The sequence below is a fragment of the Limulus polyphemus genome, unplaced genomic scaffold, assembly GCF_000517525.1.
Source record: "Limulus polyphemus unplaced genomic scaffold, Limulus_polyphemus-2.1.2 Scaffold2264, whole genome shotgun sequence".
In the NCBI taxonomy this organism is placed as follows: domain Eukaryota; kingdom Metazoa; phylum Arthropoda; class Merostomata; order Xiphosura; family Limulidae; genus Limulus; species Limulus polyphemus.
Window position 1 is genome coordinate 86,534 of NW_013667874.1, and position 23,044 is coordinate 109,577.

The window sequence follows — 23,044 nt, forward strand, 5'->3', positions numbered from 1 at the left end:
GCGTTAGGTAACACTTCTTTGTTTATTGTTAAACGCAAAGCTACACAAAGGACTAGCTGTGCTGTGATCATCGCGGGTATGAAATCCAGATTTTTAGCTTTATAAGCCCTCGAACTTACCGCTGAGCCACCGGGAAGCAAATTTTCTTGCATTTTGTATTCAGATAAACTTAACACACGATTAAAATGTCATCTTTAAAAGATCCGAAGTACCACCTTATGTTTTCATAAGTAATATAAGTTGAGGGATATTCTACTTTTTTTTTCACTAATTCTGTGTTCACCATGTTTCTATTTCTGACGTCCTCGTGCTCGTTTTTGTTTTTACTATGATCTAACTAAACAGCTAAAACAGAGAAAATTAGAAATTTGTTAATTTCTTCTATGAATATGTCGCAGTTATGATCATTCTGTATAAGTCCATTACGAAAAACCGTTTTCTATATGAACCTATAATACTCAACTAAAAGTCTAGTTGTCACCGTATGTAAAATTAGTGAAGACACACACACACAAGTTTGTCTTATACTATAACCTTCATAAAGTGTTCTTTCTTCTTCTTTTCATCAATTAATAAGTAACTTTCGATGCAACCTTGTCAGGTGTTGATATTTGAAACAAATATCAGTTCATTGATAGAGTAATTGAGCCTTTTTTCCCTTCTAGATTAGTTTTAAGTAAACCAACAAAACAATGAAATAGATGTGGGAATGAAAAAGCTTCTTATGTGAAAAATAGTCCTTGAATGTGAAAGCCAGATGACAAATGTGTGAACAAGATACATTTCTCTTTCCCAGAACTCCATCGTTATGATTTATATTGAGTGGTAAACAAAATCCTGTGGCATCATTTATATCGATCATTAGTCATGCCACAAAGTAAATAAAGTGAGGTCGAACGGTTTGAGAAAAGAAAGACTTTAAAAGGTTTTTGGCTAGCTTTTTTTGTCTGTTTAAAAACGATATATTGTATTAGAAATACCGGTTATTACTGTACTACATGAAAGTATAACTATAATTTAAAATCTCGTGATAAATAATACTCGTGAAAAGCCGCCACCCAGTGGCTCAGCGGTAAGATTGAGAGTTTATACGTTAAAATCTGGTTTCGATACCCGTGGTGGGTACAGTTCAGATAACTCACTGTGTAGCTTTGGGCTAATAAATATGAAAAGTCTGAACACTTAAACACTTGTATATATATTAAGATCTGTTTGTTATGCATTGAAAATAGTGCAGAAATCTGTGCCATATCTTATCATGATTTATATCGCTTGCTGCATGTACAGCTAAATGCATGTAAAAAAGAGACATAAATCTTAAGTTTTAGTTTCACTGAAATTCTTCATCGCCATTACCTTCATTTAGTTTTGAATCTGACCTATAATCTTGCGTGGACCTCCAATAAAATTACAAATTAAGTTTCAGAAGTTTCTAACCTTTAAAAAATGTACTTCAAATCTAATACTTTAATTAAAGGCAAAATATAAAATATTGTGTTTATTTGTTGTGAAGCATAAAGTTGCACAATGGATTATCGAATCCGGGGTTTTAGCGTTATAAGCCCACAAACTTACCGCTAAGTCAGGTTGTAAAATTCAATTTCATTTATATTTACAATACATCGCTTACTCTTGACACTACAGATATAAATGTGTAAAAAAACGTTAACTTAGGTAACCAAATCGAGTGTGCGCAATTTATCATGATATTCAAACTTTAGGATGACTTTATGAAAATTATTTTTGAGGTTTCAAAAAATATAGAAAACAGTTGCTGTATTGGTAAAAACATCTATAACAACAAAAAAGATATAAAAATTATTGTAGTTACAGAAAGGTAGTTCTTTTCCAGCTATATTTTTAATGCTCATAGAACTAAACTGTCACAGTTGTGCCTTTTGGTTATAGATTAGAATATTTCTTTTAGACATTTGTAGAACCAATGTTTGTAAAATTAAAGAACTATTTTTTAAAAGACATTAAGAACTGAGGTGTCAAACTTTTTTGTTGTTAATAATAATAGTAGGCAATAAATATTTTAAAATAAGACTGTTCCCATTCTCAGAATACAATAAAGTTTTGTTTATTTAATAATTTACTGCTTAAAGATGATAATGCAGTAAAACGTCAAAAGGTGTAGAGTGTTTTATGAGAGTATTTCAATTTTCACGATATTTTATCGTTATATTGTAAATCATTAAGTAGAACCATTTTTTTTATTGTATTCTGAGACTGTTGAAAGACTCATTTTTAAATGCTTATTGTGTACTATTACACTTTGGTTATTTCGTCAATACATAAGTGTCGTCTTAATCTTAGTTTTTTTGTTGTTCTTCTTCTTATCGTTACTGGTGTGAGTTAAATTTTTCAAAATTATTTCCAATCACTTTAACTTATTTAATCTGAAATATTAAGTTGGCTATCAAAAGTACTTTAAGATGACATAAACTGAAAAAAGAAAGATCTTATAAATCTTAAAGATGATATTCTACCAAGATATTTCATAATACAAATTGATGACGATATGGAATCAGAACTAATAAGCATCACTAGAACAACAAACATATATCCATCAAGCAATGAATTTTGATGTAGTGATTGTATCTTACACGCAAGTTGTTGTTCTTTCCTTAGTTTGTTAACCGTACTCGTATTCTTTATGAAATGACATGACGTTTTATTAAGTTACAACCCTAGTCATGCTACAACCCTCGTCATTCTCAATATACTTATGACTTTGCGAGTTTTTACAGCACACTTAGGAATTTTTTTGGAAATTTTCCTTCGTGTTGCATTACGAAGAAAAGTTTATAATGGTTATTCATATATTTTAAATTGGATGCATTATTTATGCTTTTAAATTGTAATTTATACATTCAATTAGATTAGACGGCAAAAATTCGACAACCAGGATCTATGGAGTGAATTTGGTTTTTCTTCAATGAAATATTTGTTCTTCTACGTATTAAGTAGAATGTCTTATTTCTTTGTTCTCAGCTTTAAAATCTTCAACAAAAAGTGTTGTCGTCATTTTTTTTTTTGATGGTTTGAATTCACTTAATACTATAAGTGGCAATAGAGTTTGATAGAGTAACAGATTGTGGTGCGAGCGGTCCCAGATTTACATTTTACACGCGGGCGACACGAAGATTGAAATTGTCTCGATATCTACCCATCGTATATGGACTTTTACTGTTGAAAGAGTAGTTTTTAGGTTTCGTCGTATGTATCTATGCACGAATATTGTATTGCAAATGTCGTGTTTTTTGTATAATCTTTATCGCAGAACAGGATGATAAAATACATCCCATAACTTCCCTCGACCTACAAGTTGGAAATGTTTATACCCGAAGGAAAACACGTATGAATATATCTGGCCCATTTGTATGAAGTACACAAACTTGTGTAAGGCCTGAAGTTCTTTCACTTTCGAAGAGGATACTTTTTTTTTGTAACGACTTTCAGCTCTAGGCTTGTTATAAAAGTAATAGTCAATCCCATTGTTCGGTTCAGAGAGCCTATCAAAGCCCTTGTGGCGGTGAGTACTGTTGGCTGGCTGGTTTTCCTCTAGTCAATATTTCAAAATCAGAAGCAGCTTCTACTTAAACTCTGGAAGTCTCTTCTCTTGTCGTTTAGCCAATGCTTGCATACGATGCTCTCCAGGCGTAAAATTCAATTACATTTATATTTACAATACATCTCTTACTCTTGACAATACAGATATAAAGTAAAAACCTTTAACTTAGTTTATCAAATTAAGTTTTTTGAAAATAAAACTCTTTCAATGTGTCCAAAATTTATCGTGATATTCAAGCTTTGGGATGACTTTATGAAAATTATTTTCGAGGTACTGTTTCGAAGTTTCTCTAAAAATATACTAAATTTGCTACAAAGTCTCATCCTTTTGTGCCTTATAACATTTTGTATGAATTAATAGATAAAATATAGAGACCTGTCATCTTGAAAATATGTTTTGTATGAAAATTATTAAAAAGGCAACATCCAAAATAATATAACTTTTTAGTGTATAAAATGTGTGTTAAATATACTTTGTAAAAAACAATACCATATAGAAACGTTATTTGATTACTTGAATATTTTATTATAATTTTAGTGGACGATCTGACTCTCAATGACCTGTTTTCACACCCAAATTGCCAAAACAAGAAATGTCTATGATACTGTTACGCCTCCAGTCGTTAGTTAATTTTCCGTAAATTCGTTCCGACGAAACTTTAGCGACACAAGTCCTTTCTTAAATAAAACTGGTTTATTCTTTCCGAATACAACTTTACGATACACTTAATTTCAACAGTCGCTCTGTAACAAACGCTATAATTCTCACGTGCTTAACAATATTCTCTCTGACTGCAGTTCAATTACTCATTACCTCGTCACGTTGTGACCATCTTATATATACCAGACTACCCCCAATCTAGTAGTCTCCCGATAATTCACGAAGGTTCGAGAGAAGGACGTGGCGTGATACTAGTCACGTGACCTCGCTGACGTAACAATACAATAAGCTCCCACAAGAACGCTTTTACAGTCTTGTATGTTCTGTCGAAAATTAAGTTTTTCTTCAAGTAAAATGTAGTTCGTACTTCATGTATATGCAATATTTAGCTATTTGGGGTTGGTACTTTCACGATAAATTGCGTCAAATAAAACTGTGTTGTCGAAAACAATAATGTCTTCATCAATGTAGTAATGTATATGATTTATCGAAACATTAAAACTTAAATCAGTGAATTAACCCTAGTGTGTCACAAAGTGCAATCGCTCTTATTATCTTAAGATAGAGATTTTCAAAACAACCGCTGGGTTTTGAAAATTGCGTCATTTCAATTTCATCTTAAGATTTTCTCACTTCTCGTGCTTGCTAGTAATTAATAGTCGTTATAATAGAAGGGATTATCTTTAAGATCGTTGTCGACCGACATCAAGGAACGTAGTGAGATTACAAAAGAAATGAAATCCCATGTCCTTCATCATGTGTTGAATAAATATTTCCAGTGTAAGTATTTTATTTCAAGTTTATTAGCAGCGAAAGTAACAAACACAAACTTTAAGAAAGAAGATTGATAATTCACCACCTAAAACCATCTGTCATGTTAGGGTACTCACCAACAATTTGGTACCCAAAAACAGTCTTTATTGTTATATAATTTCTCCAATAAGTATAAAAAATTATGCAACTCTCAATAATGAACAGACCTCCTGTGGGCTAGCAACTTCCATAAATTATCGGATACAAAGCAGTACAAATGATCTTAACTAGTGACGATAAACTTAAATTGAAAAGCTCTGACATCCTAAATGTTTACCACGACATGCTAAAATAGATAAGCTTCTTAAATTCCTTTATACATCTCGACTCGCAATCTGCGGGTCGCGGGTTCGAATCCCCGTCCCACCAAACATGCTCGCCCTTTCAGACCTGGGGGCGTTATAATGTGACGATCAACCCCACTATTCGTTGGTAAAAGAGTAGCCCAAGAGTTGGCGGTGGGTGGTGATGACTAGCTGCCTTCCCTCTAGTCTTTCACTGCTAAATTAGGGACGGCTAGCGCATATAGCCCTCGTGCAGGTTTACGCAAAATTCAAAACAAAGAAACCTTTATACATGACACACAAGTTGGGGCATTTTATACTTTTTTCTGGCAGTCAGTAAAAGGTATTTTAAAGTTTAAATTAAAGTTGCAAAATTGTGTCCATGGGTTTCCTGCCGAAGTTGCTGAAAAATATATATTATTCACGCTTTTACGATAGTACTTTCAAAATATAAGGTTATTTTTTAAAAAAATGCCATCACTGTTTGCTTGCTTGTATGATTTGTTGTTCTGCGCAAAGTTACATAATGGGCTGTCAGTGCCGTGCTCACCATGGGAATTGACGAACCCCAATTTTAGCACTAAAGTTTACCTATGAGCGACAAGATGCCAAGTAACATCTCATGTGGGAAGAAGAAGATTCACACCTTTTCTTGTGCTTCTGTCAGCGTTATAGTTTCACATCTTTTCTTCTTTCTTTTTTCACTGCATGCGTTATCTAAGCCTAGTTTAAAGTTTATAGAACTACTCCACTTAAAAGATACAAGTTTACATCTGTAATGTGTTATACCTAGGCATATTATATAGATATTTTCACCTAAATTCTTAGGGTGAGAGGCGTGAGATAAACATATTATTAATGCATGTAGTAGAGCTTATAAAGATTAAGTGTTTAGTGCTATGAAGAAAACCTTGGGATTATGTGTAAAAACCTTTGTATCAAAACGGCAATGATGAAATGAATGTGTTTCAGAAATTCGCCACCAAAGAATCTAATTTTTAACTCGTTAATGATTTATATGACCAAGCAGACGCTGTTGCTATGGGATCTAGATTAGCCCCGTCACTCGCAAATTTATTTCTGTGTCACCATGAAAAATGTTAGCGTGATTAATATCCTTCTCAGTTTAAACCAATACATTATAGAGAAAAGTGGGTTGGTGTCATTATCCTTAAAGAAACTCAACATGTATAGCGTTTTTTAAAACTATTTTAATAGTAGAAATTATGATATTAAGTTCATAGTAGAACATCAACATAGCCATCAACTGCCATTCTTAGGTATCCTTATTCATAATGAAAATACCGTCATTTAACTATGGCGGTCAGGTTGAGATCCCTTGTAGATTGGAGATCTGGTTCCCTTACCGTCAATGTCTAAAGAGAAACACGTATCTCATTATCTCTTCATTGTTATTGCAATACACTGGGAGTAAGAATAAAACATGAAAAATAAGTGGTATATAACAATTGTGTAGTTAGTAAGTTAAAACATGAAAAATAAATGGTATATAACAATTGTGTAGTTAGTAAGTTAAAACATGAAAAATAAATGGTATATAACAATTGTGTAGTTAGTAAGTTAAAACATGAAAAATAAATGGTATATAACAATTGTGTAGTTAGTAAGTTAAATGAATAGAATGGCATTTCCGGGAAGTTGACACCTTCAGCATCTATATTTTCTACATTTCAAGTTTTACTAAAGTAGTGATTGTATCTTGTTTTTTACTAAAGTAGTTAATGTATCTACATTAACTACTTTAGTAAAAAACAAAACTTTAGTAAAAAAACAAGAAAAAAAACAAGATACATTAACTACTAAAGTAGTTAATGTATCTTGTTTATTCTCACAGTAATAAAGAAGGGCTAATACAAATACATTTTTTAAATCAAATAGAAAATGCATACAACTGTATGCATATGTAGTACATGATTCCAATATTACAATTGAAAACATTATGCAACCAAAGTCAAGGTTTATATTTTAACAATATTTTGGATCTCTTTCATAGTACAAAACATTAAACATAATGTCTTTGCAGGTTGTACTCCAAGTCAAGAATGATGACGTTATAATCCCGACTTGAGCTCTCCCCTAAGACCGCGCTTTTGTCACTTTCAATCCTACTCATATTTACTTTTTCTTTCCAACTCGGGAAGCTTACAATCACAGCTTCGTTCCTGACCCATAAAATCTCAAAACCTGAACTTTTTGATCTAATGAAGATTTACGTTAGCAACTCGAAACGGCATCCTAAATCTTTCTTGACAAAATATATCGCATATAAAAACAACTGTAATTTACAGAAAATTAAATAGATTAAATATTTCTAAAAGAGTAAAAGTGTCAATGTTTCAACCAAACTCCCAGACATAAGTATAAAACGTTTCCGGCGAATCTTCAGACGAATATATGATATAACTGGCGTGCATGACATTTATATAATTATTTCTTTCATATGTTTTAGCTTTTTCTTGATGCATCATTAGCTCAGACAGTACTCGATGGTCGTGGAGTTAGTGACATATTTGGTGTTGTGTTTGTCTCCGGGGTTGGAGTAATGATGGGAGTTGCTACTTCAATGGGGGTTTCAGGTAAGAAAGCGTTTTGCAAAAGAATAAAAATATCAATTGAAATTATCAATGAAACAGTGACAGTTTGACGTTTCTTTTCTGATACGGAAACTGGAAATATTAAATGTATTTCATCTTCTAAATTTTAAAGTGATGGTGGGAAGGTTTTTACACTGTATGTTTAAAGTGATGGTGGGAAGTTTTTACACTGTATGTTTAAAGTGATGGTGGGAAGATTTTTACACTGTATGTGTATAGTTTTCTCAAACCATAATTAAAATATTATGATATTGTAGAAGTGAAAAGAAATTTGATATAATAAACATCAGTTCCTACAACTAGAGTGGTATAACTATAATCTAGCCTTCTGAAGATTGCACAGGACACGTGAAAATGATACTTAGTTCTGATACTAATATCTTATTCCAAAAGTGTTGTTTATTTTTCATGTTCATTAAGCTAGTATTTACCAGGTCAGATGAATTTGAACACTTAACCTTTTAGCTTAAATACTTTTCATGACAGTCATCTATGATATCTTAAAAATAATGAGCTAATAATATAATTAAATAAATTAAATAAGCATATTAAAATGAGACTGAATTGTACTTTTTACACCAAAGAAATGTTAGTCCTCGTCTCTGAAGTTAAAACCCGTTAGTTTTCTTTAAGAGCTGAAGTCGGTTATTTCAAAGACATTTAAATATATTCAAAGTCAGCGCTATTGTTTTCAAAGTCTGAAAACACCATAGTTTCTATATGTATATGTTTGTTTGTTTTTACAGGTGGTCACATTAATCCTGCGGTTTCTATATGTATATGTTTGTTTGTTTTTACAGGTGGTCACATTAATCCTGCGGTTACAACAGCTTTTGCTTCCTTAGGCAAGTTTCCTTGGAGGAAAGTTCCTCATTACTTGGCTGCTCAGCATCTTGGAGGATTTGTGGCTTCTGCTGTAATTTACTTTAACTATATTGGTAAGTTTTAATACTACAGTCTCTAAAATGAATAATAATAATAACATTTCTAGCTACAAAAATGATCGGCAGATAAAATTTAGAACTAAGGTCCCGTGTGTCTTGTTGTTTTTATATATCAAGTGTAACATTTCAAGTGCTAAGGGTAATATGATGTAAAAACGACCACAAATTTTGTTAGATTTACAATACATAATAGAATATACAATTTTGTTAGACTCACAATACATAACAAAATATACAATTTTATTAGATTTACAATACATAACAGAATATACAATTTTATTAGATTTATAATACATAACAGAATATACAATTTTATTAGACTTACAATACATAACAGAATATACAATTTTGTTAGACTTACAATACATAACAGAATATACAATTTTGTTAGACTTACAATACATAACAGAATATACAATTTTGTTAGACTCACAATACATAACAGAATATACAATTTTATTAGATTTACAATACATAACAGAATATACAATTTTGTTAGATTTACAATACATAACAGAATATACAATTTTGTTAGATTTACAATACATAACAGAATATACAATTTTAAATTGTTCTTTAGACCAACTGATAGCATGAAAGAAGTTCACGTGGACAATACTTTCTACATTAAAACAAAACATAAATATGCAGCGAAATCAATGCCTAACGGCACGACTGCAGCCTAAAATTATAGTGAAAATCATTTGAATATTGACGTAAAAAGAGATATTGAAGATAAAGTAAACGTAAACAAATGTAAACATTTAACTAAAGAGAAATGTGTTTGTTTTAGAGCAAAAACCACAATAGGCTATCTGCTGCGCTCACCGCGTAGAATTAAACCCCGGATTCAGCGTTGTAGGTTCGTAAATTTACCGCTATCACCCCCTCCCCCCGTGGATATTAAAAGAAGAAGAAAAATCATTTGAAAGATGAAGTTGAATCAAGGAAATAAACAAAGATCTATGATCATAATGCCCATCTTGTTTCCCGATTGATTTATGGCTTAAACTTTGAAATCAATAAGGCTTCTTTATATTTAAGTCTATTAGCTGTAACAGTCACATCTCGGTCAACCATGTGTTTTACAATCTGCTATGACACTGGCACTTTGGGGGTCAGGTAAGGTTCTAACATGTTCAACAATTCTGTCGAGAAATGCATGAGATGTTTCTCCTTCGTAAAATTCATTGTATATTCTACAAGTTATTTCCTAAAATTTAAATTTATCACGTACTCCTCGAACTGAATACTTACTGAGATGGTTTTACATTTGACATATTCGAAAATGCTCCAAAGAAAATTAAGAAGGTAACTTTTACAACTTGTAAGCAAGATGACGCACGTAAATTTGCGACATGGACTACCCAAGACATTAGTGACAGTCGCAAAAGAGAATTACAATCAGTGATACAAAGGTCAGAGTTACCGATAAGCGTCGTAAGCATGGGCGCCCGCAGGAAGGGGCAAAGGGGGTTACTTGTTTCCCCCCCCCCTGGATTTTCAAAAATTACTAGATTTGTAAAATTATTATTCTATGTTATTGGAAAACCATAAGGTATTTGTATTTCGATTTCATATTTTTTTCAAACTTCAGTTACTTGAGCTCCCCCCACTTTTTTTTTCTGTGGGCGCACTTGCTTGTAAACAACATTATGTGAGTGACGTTGTTCCATAATCTCCATCAGTCTACAAAACAAATTTAAAAGCATATAGTCTGTTATGTATTGTGATTCTAGCAGTGTAAATATTAGGTATAGTAGATCACTTCTGAAGAAGATTTAGAAAGTTGCGTGAAATAAATATAATCTTGTTCTGGAGTTTATGGTCGTTTTTTTCATCATATAAAGTGTCTCAATTTCTCTAGTCAGCTCTTCGTGATATTTATCTATGTTCCATAATTAAGGTTTAAGAAGGATGAAACACGTTTTATGAATTATCGTACTGAGATAGTGTCACTAGGTGCAGGCCCGCATTAAGGTAGTTTGAGGCCCCTTGAATAGGGTACAAGTAAATTTGAAATAATTCTTGAAAGAAAAAATGGTAAGTTTCATTTATTTTGTATTTTTATGGTGGTTACAAGGTCGGTCAAATTGGTCTAGTCTGTATTGAGTAAGAATAAAACAAACAACAGATAAAATATTAAGATTTATCGAAAAAAAGAGAGGGTTAAGCTTACGGTCCAGATTGTCAGTTGGGGCTCCTCAACGCTTGGGGCCCTGGCTCAACTGTGCCACAGTTAATGCGGGCCTGACTATGTGGTTATAATTACTACAATTAGTGATGTAGAAAATATGCTGATTTGATGTTGGTATAAATTTTCAACAACATTATGATTGACACTATTTAAATACAGTTCCTAAAAGACGAGTTTTTCATACGTTAATTTTATTAGTCTAATCTGGATATGCTGAGAAATAAATTACTACCATTTGTATTAGACCATGTCTTTTGATTTACACTATATATATAATTATATAAAAAATATATAGTAAATTCGACAACTTCTATCCTGTTAATTGTGATTTCATTTTACATTACGGTTTTAAATGTTAAAAGCCGTCGAAGCAATGAAACCAACAGAACTAATAATGGTGATAAAAGTCACACTGCTCTGCAAACGTTTTTCATATCCCTTTTAATTAGTCCATCATAGATTTCTAATTAAAGGCTTATTTAAGTTTTATTTATACACGTGTTTTATTTGAAATTCATAATGAAGTAGATGAGTTTGTTTGTTTGTAATTAAGCACAAAGCTACACAATGGGCTATTTGTGCTTCGCTCACCACGGATACCGAAACCCGGATTCTAGCATTGTAAGTCCACAGACATACCGCTGTGCCACTGGGGGGCAAGTAGCTGAGAAAAAAGTGGACAAAGACCTACAATCTATTGTGATTTGGTCATTATTATTAAGCCTAATGATTTAACGTTGAAACAATTTCGTAATTAAATCGTGTTGTGAGAATTCAATGGACATCAAAGCTAAGATCTTTTTAACGGTACTAACAGAGTAACTAAGACTGAATCTTCTATTTTCGATCCACATATGTGACGTAAGAGAAGGTTGGATTAAGACTGCCACCTTAACTCTAAGTTCACATTTTTACCTATTAATATAAATGCAGTGAAAAACAAAAGATTTTAAAATAAGCCTTATTTTATTATAAATGTCATTACTGGTTAAAACAAAGACTGAACACAGACTTTCTTAGACATTGAAAAAGAATCAGTTCTAGTGGTTAGGGGTTAAAATAGTCCCCATCTAATTTATTACACCTGCAATTAAAAAAAAATGCTGTACTTAGTGCTTAAATTACTTTAAATTATCATTAAATGCTCCAGCAGGAATCGGGAAGGCTGCGCGATATGCGCAAGGTGTCCATTATCTATCATAATGGCGCAAAAGAATTTGGGTACTAGTGTGAAGCAATGGTATAAATTGGGGCAAATGGTGGAAATATACCTCAATGATGTGGGGTGAGATGCCCCTCAAAAGGAGGGCGTCTTACCCAAAGCCACTCTATGTACATTATCTTAGGAATCGTACATTATGAAAAATAAGTCAACTTGAACTATATATCTTATACAGCATATTCTGCCTTTAATTCTTGATTGTTTAAAATCAATAAAGTGAAATTTCTTGAAATATTTACTTTGTAGCCATAAAAATTCAAAGTGATTACCTTAAATCAAAAGTTGTTCAAAAATAAAAAAAAACAACTAAAGTCATGCTTTCATCATTGACAATCGCGCCAGTGTGTTATGCATGGAGTCACGTAAACAATAGTTGCATATAATTCACACTAGCTGGCAGCACGATATATCTGGTGATATTCAGGGGTGGCCGTTTTACGAAAGGGGACCGTCTCATCTGGCTTTTCCTATCTAACTTACACTGTACATTGTACATTACAGGAAATTATTGATTAGTTTTCCTTAATACTAAAAATAATAAGAATTTTGAAATACATTCCGTTTCACCTTTTTTTTTCGTGGAATTTCAGATGCTTTAAACTGGTTCGACGGCGGCAACAGGACAGTTGTTGGACCAACGGGCACTGGTTACATCTGGGCTACTTATCCAAAGGACCATATTTCTATTGCGAATTGTTTTCTTGACCAGGTAAGAATATGTTATCTTAATTTCGTGAAGTGTATTGACCGAAATGTCTATCAGTATAATTATTCGTGAACTGCATAGATCAAACTTTCTAGCGGTGCAATTATTCATTTAAAAAAATGATAAATTGAATATAGAATATGTAAACAGCAAGAATTGACAGATTTTATCCCACTTCAGTAAAAAAAAACTGTAGGAAACTTACGAATTTTGAAAAGCAAAACATTTAATAATGATGTTTCACAAGTATTTAAGAAATTTGATGCGTACTGCCTTATAAATTTGGAAAGTTCGTAAAATTGAATAAGTATTTCAAACGAAAATTAATAAACACAAATGAGATGATATCATGCTGTTTCTATGGAGACTCACCATGATAACGAGAAAGTATGTAATCTATCGAGATGAAATGTTACGTTGTGTATCGCAGGTGTCAGTGATGTTTAGCTTAAAGAAATATTGAAGAGGAATTTTGCACACTCAACTGAAACAATTGGTCAGAAAAAGTTAATTAATAAATCACTGAGAAAAACGGTTATTAGTGTTAAATAGAATCCATATCAATTAGGCAAGGCAAAGAAGGATTGGAGACAGATAAACACGTGCAAAGTAAATAGTAATAACTAGAAATTATAAATTACATAACAGAAAACAGAAATAAGTAAATGATAATTATCGATCATTTCCACAATATATTTACCAAATGCTTCTTCGTGATTTCTATTAAGAGTGTTCTGGAAGCGAATCTGTGAGTAAACCAGTTGCGTGAATTTTTTATCGTAACATTAACTAATAACATATGTGAAAATGTTATGTTCATCTAGATTGATTCCAGATCTAACACTTTGTTTTAATTTCTTTCATGAATAAAACTATTTTAGCGGACATCTACAGTACTTAAATGACATTTAGTGAGTAGTACCTTTGTTTTTATACAAAACTAGATATATGTTTAATAACGTACTGGTTAACTTCGTGTTTCTTACACTAATATTTTGATTAGTGACTCCGTTTTAAAAATTATTTCGTTTGATTGGAAGCTCTGAAAAAGTTATCTTAGTTATCAATTAAGAAAAAGAACACCCACGTACGGCTTCAATAAAGTTATAATTGTGTAGATAGTAAACGTTGTTTTTAATTATTCATTACAATTTTATATATTACGCAAGTGCTGGTAATTCATATTTCAACGTGCTTTACTTTTTCGTGGTACTCTTAACGGTATTAACGGTGTGTTTAGATGTTCCTGTAAGCTGTGTGCCAAAACACAATCATTTCTCCCCCTGTACTCAGAAATAGAATAAAAATTAAATTAAATATTTAAGAAACATTAATATCCTTTTGTCAGTCACCGCATTATCCTTACTGTCGTTATATTTCTTTGTTTAGATTGTGGGAACTGGAATAGTAATGTTCTCAATCTTAGCTGTAGTTGACAAGAGAAATATCAAGTTTCCGATGTGGGGAGCTGCGATCACCATTGGTTTAATGATTGCATCTGTGGCTATGGCTTATGGTACTAACTGTATGGCCGCTTTAAATCCAGCTCGTGATTTTGCTACGCGAACATTCACCGCTGTTGCTGGTTGGGGCTCAGCACCCTTCAGGTGAGTTTTTTTCTTCTTCACTCATAAAATTGTTTTTGTGTGTGTGAAAATAAAGCTTTTATTTGTTGAATTTCTACTGTAGGCATGCGCAGAACTGTTGTCTGATAGCTAGTTTTCATTTGTTCATTAAAACACATAAGTGATTAGGGTGCTCAACTCGCAATCTGAGGATCACAGGCTCGAATCCCCGTCACCGAACATGCTTACACTTTCACTTTCATCGGTGGGGCGTTATTATGTAACAGTAAATCCCACTATTCGTTGGTAAAAGAATAGCCTCAGAGTTGGCGGTGGGTAATATTGACTAGCTGTCTTCCCTCTAATCTATCATTGTTAATTTAGGAACAGCTACCGCAGATAGCCTTCTAGCAGCTGTGTGAGAAATGGCATTTCATACCACAAATGGAATTTGTTTCTTGTTTTCCACCCACCGCCAACTCTTGGACTACTCTTTTATTAATGAATAATTGTATTGACCGTTACATTATAACATCGCTATGGCTGAAAGGGCAAGCATGTTCGGCGACAAGTATTCGAACCTGCGACCCACAGATTGTGAATCCAGCTCCCTAACCATCAGGTCATGCCAACCCTTATTTCCTATAATGGTGTTTTATACTACAAACTGATTTTTTTTTATCAGCAGTGGGACCAAAAGCCATCATTGGAACTTTCGAATTGAACAAATAATTTACCGGTAGAATATTACTAAAGAAATATCATTTGTAGTTTTCCAGTAGTTTTCAAAGTGCTTATTTTTTATTTATTTTTTGAAATAATGTTTTTATTTTAAAGTCAGCATTATTAACGTGACTTTCTGTCGTCTTGGCTTTGAATAAATATAGTTGAACTATCAGTTGAGCTATTAAATTGACATTTTATTTTCAATATCTTATTACTATTATTGCTACTAAACAATAATAAGAAACGTTTAGTATTAAAAACCGAAAGATTTGTGTTTTGTTTTGGTGTGGCTATAGATAAAATTACCTCACCAGTTACAGGTGATTTGTGTTTTGTTTTGGTGTGGCTATAGATAAAATTACCTCACCAATTACAGGTGACTTGTGTTTTGTTTTGGTGTGGCTATAGATAATACCACCTCACCAGTTACAAGTGATTTGGTGTGGCTATAGATAATATTACCTCGCCGGTTACAGGTGATTTGGTGTGGCTATAGATGATATTACCTCACCAGTTACAGGTGATTTGTGTTTTATTTTGGTGTGGCTATAGATAATATTACCTCACCGGTTACAGGTGTTTTGGTGTGGCTACAGATAATATCACCTCACCAGTTACAGGTGTTTTGGTGTGGCTATAGATAATATTACCTCACCAGTTGCAGGTGATTTGTGTTTTGTTTTGGTGTGGCTACAGATAAATTCACCTCACCAGTTACAGGTGATTTGGTGTGGCTATAGATAATATCACCTCACCAGTTACAGGTGATTTTTAAAACTGATTATTTCTCAACACTGTTTTTAATTATTTTTTTTTAAGTGAGATTATTAAAATTTGTCTTCAATAAGCAAATTATTCATAAATATTTTCTAAATTAAATTATCCTGCAAATATAAAAACATACTTTAAACTTTAACCAGACTTGCGATTTCCAAATTGCATAAATTATAGAAAAACAAACATAAATCATGAACATCACCGTCATTCCGTTGATAGTTTAAAATTGATAGTGTATTAATATTATTCCGTTGATAGTTTAAAATTGATAGTGTATTAATATTATTCCGTTGATAGTTTAAAATTGATAGTGTATTAATATTAATTCGTTGATTGTTTAACATTGATAGTGTGTTAATATTATTCCGTTGATAGTTTAAAATTGATAGTGTATTAATATTATTCCGTTGATAGTTTAAAATTGATAGTGTATTAATATTATTCCGTTGATAGTTTAAAATTGATAGTGTATTAATATTATTCCGTTGATAGTTTAAAATTGATAGTGTTTTAATATTATTCCGTTGATAGTTTCAAATTGATAGTGTATTAATATTATTCCTTTGACAGTTTCAAATTGATAATGTATTAATATTATTTCGTTGATTGTTTAAAACTGATAGTGCATTAATATTATTTCTTTGATTGTTTAAAATTGATAGTGTATTAATATTAATTCGTTGATTGTTTAACATTGATAGTGTGTTAATATTATTCCGTTGATAGTTTAAAATTGATAGTGTATTAATATTATTCCGTTGATAGTTTAAAATTGATAGTGTATCAATATTATTCCGTTGATAGTTTAAAATTGATAGTGTTTTAATATTGTTCATTTGACAGTTTCAAATTGATAGTGTATTAATATTATTTCGTTGATTGTTTAAAATTGATAGTGTATTAATATTATTTCGTTGATTGTTTAACATTAATACTGTGTTAATATTGTTCCTTTGACAGTTTCAAATTGATTGTTTAACATTAATACTGTGTTAATATTGTTCCTTTGACAGTTTCAAATTGATAGTATATCAATATTATTCCGTTGATAGTTTCAAATTGATAGTATATTAATATTATTTCTTTTTACAGCTTATTTTATGAATTTTCAAAATGTTGTTGATTTGTTATCTTAATGTGAGTCACAAAGAATTTCTAGAAATTTAGTTAAGTAGAGAAGTCACAAATAGGCATAATTTTGTTGTTTGTGCTATGAGTAGTTCTTACGCCTACTCTTAAGATAAAAGGTCATTTACACATTTTGAAAATGATGATTAAGTTCGATATAGTAGTTCTTTAAATTGAATTTTACCTATAATCATACTATTTAATAATGACCCTTCAAGTATATTTGAGCGTGATTGAGTTTCTTCGGAGAAAAGCCATGGAAACATACCTCGCCCCTTTCATCTTTGCACAGCTTTATATAACCGGCGAACGTCTTAAAATAGCTTTTGATTTTGAGGTGTGTTCGAAGTTTGTGTACTTTCGGCTCATGATTCTCTTTCATCTTCAGACCCTTCTTTATTATCTTGTTAAGAATAACATGAACTATACCTAGATTCAGTGCATTGAATGTTTGAGCCAGAAGGTTCTCCTTCGCAATCATAACCATCACTTTGCGAATGAAGAAGTTGATACTGATTAGATTGGAGCGTGAGTTCGAAGTTTGCTGCTGTGTGAAACACTCAGCTCGGTAGTTTTTTTTTCTCTCTCTTTCCGTGGAAAAACAGAAGTCTTTCTTCTTCCGAATGTTGTTCTTTCATTCTACATTTTCTAATATCTTTTTTCTGTGTGAATATTTCCCTTTGGAAAAAATGGTTACATACTTTCTTCAGCTACCCAACCAACCCCCTGTTAACCTTTATATGCTGGACATATGCCTATGCACCACAGGCCCGGCATTGCCAGGTGGTTAAGGCGCTTGACTCGCAATCTGAGGGGCATGGGTTCGAATCCCTGTCCCACTAAACATACTCACCCTTTCAGCCGTGGGAGCGTTGTAATGTGACGGTATATCCCACCATTCGTTGGTAAAAGAGTAGCCCAAGAGTTTGCGGTGGGTGGTGATTACTAGCTACCTTCCCTCTAGTCTTTCACTGCTAAATTAGGGACGGCTAACACAAATAGCCCTCGTGTAGCTTTGCACGAAATTCAAACGAACGAGAAATCATCCTTTGTTATTAAACAAAACTGTGGAATATAATATACTATGTTCTCTTTCCTTTATAACCATTTATTTTCAATAAACAAGGCAAACTCCAAGCTCCATTAGAATAATAACCTAACCTAGTAAAGAGGTAAACTGATTTGTATCTATGTTATAATTGACTTTAATTAACTAAAACGTTCAGGAACTTGTTCTGTATTTTGACGCCTCTGTCAGGGTGTTTAAAGGCTTTGTGCCATTTTCTGTGATGATCCATATAAATGATGCTAGTATCCTAGGATGATGAAGATATATATATATAGAATATTTCGAAATATAGTCTTAAATTCATAGATGTTTAAGCCTACCAATGAAATGAGGTATCTTGATGCTAAATGATGCTAGTATCCTAGGATGGTAAAGATATATATATATATATATATATAGAATATTTCGAAATATAGTCTTAAATTCATAGATGTTTAAGCCTACCAATGAGGTATCTTGAAGTTCAATATTTTTTTTATGTTTTGTTTAAGAATCTTTATTGGGAGTTGTTTTTGTTTGTTTGTTAGTTCTATATTAGATTTAAAACATTTTACAAGCAATTATCAAAAATTCTAGATGTTTTAATTTTTTTGTATATTTGTTTACTCTGATAGTAAAGAGTCTATAAGTTTTGATTAAAGAAAATATATGCATGTGTTTTCGTTTCGCAGTATTATACATGTGTTCTCGCCCTCGAGAGACAGTGTCCTAAAATTCGTTTTCAGATATGCGTTGTTTATTTAGTGTTTTGAAGATTGTTTCAATATTATTTGGATCCTTATAATTGTGTGAAATTAACATAAAATATGATTTATAAAAAGAAAACAGGTAAAAAGTTATTCTATTCATTTTAATATTAAATTATTTCACAAGTATTCTGAAATTAGCTTGCAAATGTTTAACCACCGTTGTACACTTCCAACTCGTTGATGATACCAGTGTCGATTTATCTACCAGTTAAAAACCTTAAAAATGGCAGCTTCGTATTGGACGAAATAATCGAATGCAACTTACTGATATAATTCGTAAATTTATCCCAATTACTTCATCCAGAAGTTTGTTTTTAATTTACTGCATCCATACGAGATCATTCTGAGCAGTGATTTAAATTTATTTGATTTATACTTCTCAGTGATATTTCAAACAATTTATTGATTTACGTCAATATAACGAAATCTAGTAACTTTTACTTTTCGTGGTCCACGGTAATGATCTTTCTCTACCACACGCACACACGAATAACAGCCAGCGTGGTCCACGGTAATGATCTTTTCCTACCACACGCACACACGAATAACAGCCAGCGTGGTCCACGGTAATGATCTTTCCCTACCACACGCACACACGAATATCAGCCAGCGTTGTCCACGGTAATGATCTTTGCCTATCACACGCACACACGAATATCAGCCAGCGTGGTCCACGGTAATGATCTCTCCCTACCACACGCACACACGAATATCAGCCAGCTTTACTTTTATAGTTATTCAATTTGAACACATTATTAAGGTAATATTTATTTGGTATACCGTAGTTATCGTAACTACAACTACTGGTGGATCGGTTTGGTTGGGCCCCATCTAGGCGCTATGGTTGGAGGATGGTTGTACTATTTAGGTGTCGAACTTCACTGGCCTGATGATGAAGATGAGGCAACAGAGAAAGAGCTGAAAGAACTGGTGGACAACGATGACAATGGTAAGGGCATTTTGTTGTGTGAAGACTAAGTATCATTGTTACATTTATTGCTTTTTATAGTTGAAATTTGCTACTTTAGGTAACATATGCTATGCCTCCTGGTAGCTCAGTGGTAAGTCTGAGATTTTATTACGCTAAAAAATCTGGTTTCGATACGCGCTGTGGGCACAGCACAGATAGCCCATTGTGTAGTTTTGCCCTTAACAACAAATATATGCTAACTAATTGTGATTAAACTAACAATAAAGTTGCATGTTAAAATACTTTTACATTCATGCACATTCACTGATTTCTCTTCTGTTTTCGAAATACATGCTGCTCTTAAACATTATATAGTTTTAGGATTAACTTCCTTCTTTCGTAGAAAATGAATATTTCATATAATGTTCTGATATTTTCACCTGCCCTTCAGTCGGGAAAACGATAGTCACGTTGTTGTTTGTAATTTTAGTTAGATGTTTTAATTTCTTGATTTTAATACAGACTAATAACATTTATAAATTATTATGTTACCATTTTGGTCTGTGTTTCCCTATTTTTATACTATAGTGACGTTAATCACTAGGCTCACAGTTATTTCATCACTGTTGTTATCCTTCGTAAGGAAAGCAATGGGCTTCTTTCCCTTTTTGAAAACAAATCAGCTATAGATGGGGTTTTTCACACTCCTCTCAACCTGTCCATTACTTCTAAAAAAAAAAAAATTTGTGTAAAAATAGTATTTCAGATACATCTTTTGCCTCCCACAAGTAGCTCCCCCAGTGGCACAGCGGCATGTCTACGGACTTACAACGCTAGAATCCGGATTTCGATACCCGTGGTGGGCAGAGCACAGATAGCCCATTGTGTAGTTTTGTGCATAATTACAAACAAACCCACAAGTAGTTACCCAATACGATTTTTATTCAATACCATAACTCCTCAGCTGGACGATGAGAGAAAACATTTCGCTGGCTTTCAGAGTTGGAGCCGTTGTTTTTCTATTGCTTAATAATGATTCATTCCAGCTACTGATAAGCTACCGAGTTCATTGCTAGAGCATTCATGATGTTTTGGCGGGTTCAGTTCATCACAGAACCTGCATTAAACAGTATGTGAAAGAGAAAGTTTCTTTTCCGATTTAATCAATTTTCCATTCTCTGTTTCTTCCACAGTTAAAAAAGACAAGACTGCTGTTTAACAACGCTGAAGCTTAACTTTGAAAGACGAAAATTATGGGGATTGATATCCAGAAGATTCTACGTACTCTACTTACTGGAAGAATTCTCAGCACCCTAAATATTTTACGGCACAGAAAGAAATAATGAAATATTAATATGGCGTACAGCATATTCACGGAAAACAAAATTTGTATACGCTATGACTCTCGATATTTACATCGTTAATGTATAATAATCCAATTTATTGTTTATTTCATTGTTTTGCTTGTTTGTTATCAAACGTAAAAGCATTTTGTGCTTAATTAGTTAACGAAAAGCATAGATGTTATTTACATGTATTACGACTTCAATCATGCTTATGTCTACCTACTTACTGTACAACTGAAAAATAGCATTTAAAGTTATGATATTTAACGTTAAAACCCCAAGAACATATATATATATACCGAAAAGGTAGACTCTCGTTTATTCGAAAGACTTCATATGAAACTTTTATGAAAGTTGACAAAACACCTGTACTGCATCTTTTTCTCGTCTTTTATAAATTAATATTACAATAAACTTCTTTTATGTAACTTGTATAGCGTGTATTAAAGTTAATTCATTTGACGTGAAAAGTAAAAACTCATATGAAAATAGAGTCATCTCTGAAAATTTAAATGTTTGCTTATTTTGATTTATTAGTTTTACTTATAAACAATTAATTACGATTATTTTTAGAGCTCTACACATTTGAAAGTAGCATGTAAGCATTGTTACCGGGACATCTAACGTTAGAACAGCATTGTTTATTTCTGTAAAAGTTGACCTGTAAGCATTGTTACCGGGACATCTAACGTTAGAACAGTATTGTTTATTTCTGTAAAAGTTGACCTCTATTGTTTTTTAATGAACAATAACTTACAATGGTGTTTCAATTAATTGATATCAGTTGAGTTAAAGCGTTTCCATGTCGTCGAAATGTTTTATTGAGTTTCTTGATGTTTTAGGGATAGTATTGTCTAAAGTCTGACAGTACAAGCAGAAGAAACTAATTTTGAATCATAATTTGTGTTTTACCTCTTGTCAGATTCGAAACCGATTAAATGTGGCTGGCTATACTATTTTAATAATAAAAAATATCTTTTAGGCAGTTCAGAGATTTTATATTTTTTGTTTTTATCAAAACCTCACTATATTAACATTATAATGTCCCACACAACCTCGTAATAAAATACAACGTAATGTCCTGTGACTGATCGATAATTTCATAACGATTTAGAATTGTTCCTACTAACACATTAATTAAAATTACTTATACCATGATTTGTTCATAAATTCTGTAATTATGTCAATTCTCATCAGCCCAATTACATCCACGGTAAGGAATATAACACAACTAGATTTTACTGGACTTTAAAATAAAGAAGATTTTGAAGTGTTAATTTCTACGCTGGTCACAAAATATGAACGATATTGCTAATTCCACAGAAATGAAACATTATAATTAATATTTCTATTACCATACTTAAGTTAAGCCTTTTCACTTGCTTTCAGTGTGAGTTATCACATTTTGATTCTTAAAAACTATAGCATAAATTAATTTGTTCATCACATTTGACCTTTCTTTAAATAATTAGATTTGTATGTGAGAAAGGATACTTAAAGTACGTGTTTAGTGTATCTATTTTCCTTTTCAAACTTAACATAAGTTTTTTCACTAAACCTTTAAAAATGATTGTTGTGATTGTTAAACAAGAGTGTTATTATAAAATAAAAATCCCTCTTTGTACATAAAACATATTCCCAGAAATCTTTATAGCAAGTTACCAAATTTTTACTTTTTTTTTTCACTTATGGGGACATAAGCTACGTCCAGAATTGAAGTCATTAGTTATAGATATAACATTCACATTGAACTACT

At 32.2% G+C, this 23,044-nt stretch overlaps 1 protein-coding gene across 1 annotated transcript in view; it reads left to right on the plus strand.

Moving 5' to 3' along the window:
• LOC106466456 (aquaporin-7-like) overlaps nucleotides 1-22,276 on the plus strand; it is a 25,618-nt gene extending 3,342 nt beyond the window's left edge. Inside the window, exons 2-7 of the mRNA XM_022394455.1 lie at nucleotides 7,805-7,931; nucleotides 8,750-8,887; nucleotides 12,903-13,021; nucleotides 14,408-14,625; nucleotides 19,818-19,981; nucleotides 21,136-22,276. Of these exons, the coding sequence (XP_022250163.1) occupies nucleotides 7,805-7,931; nucleotides 8,750-8,887; nucleotides 12,903-13,021; nucleotides 14,408-14,625; nucleotides 19,818-19,981; nucleotides 21,136-21,161 (792 nt within the window). The 3' untranslated portion in view covers nucleotides 21,162-22,276. The remainder of the gene's footprint in view (nucleotides 1-7,804; nucleotides 7,932-8,749; nucleotides 8,888-12,902; nucleotides 13,022-14,407; nucleotides 14,626-19,817; nucleotides 19,982-21,135) is intronic.
• Nucleotides 22,277-23,044: the final 768 nt, after the last annotated feature.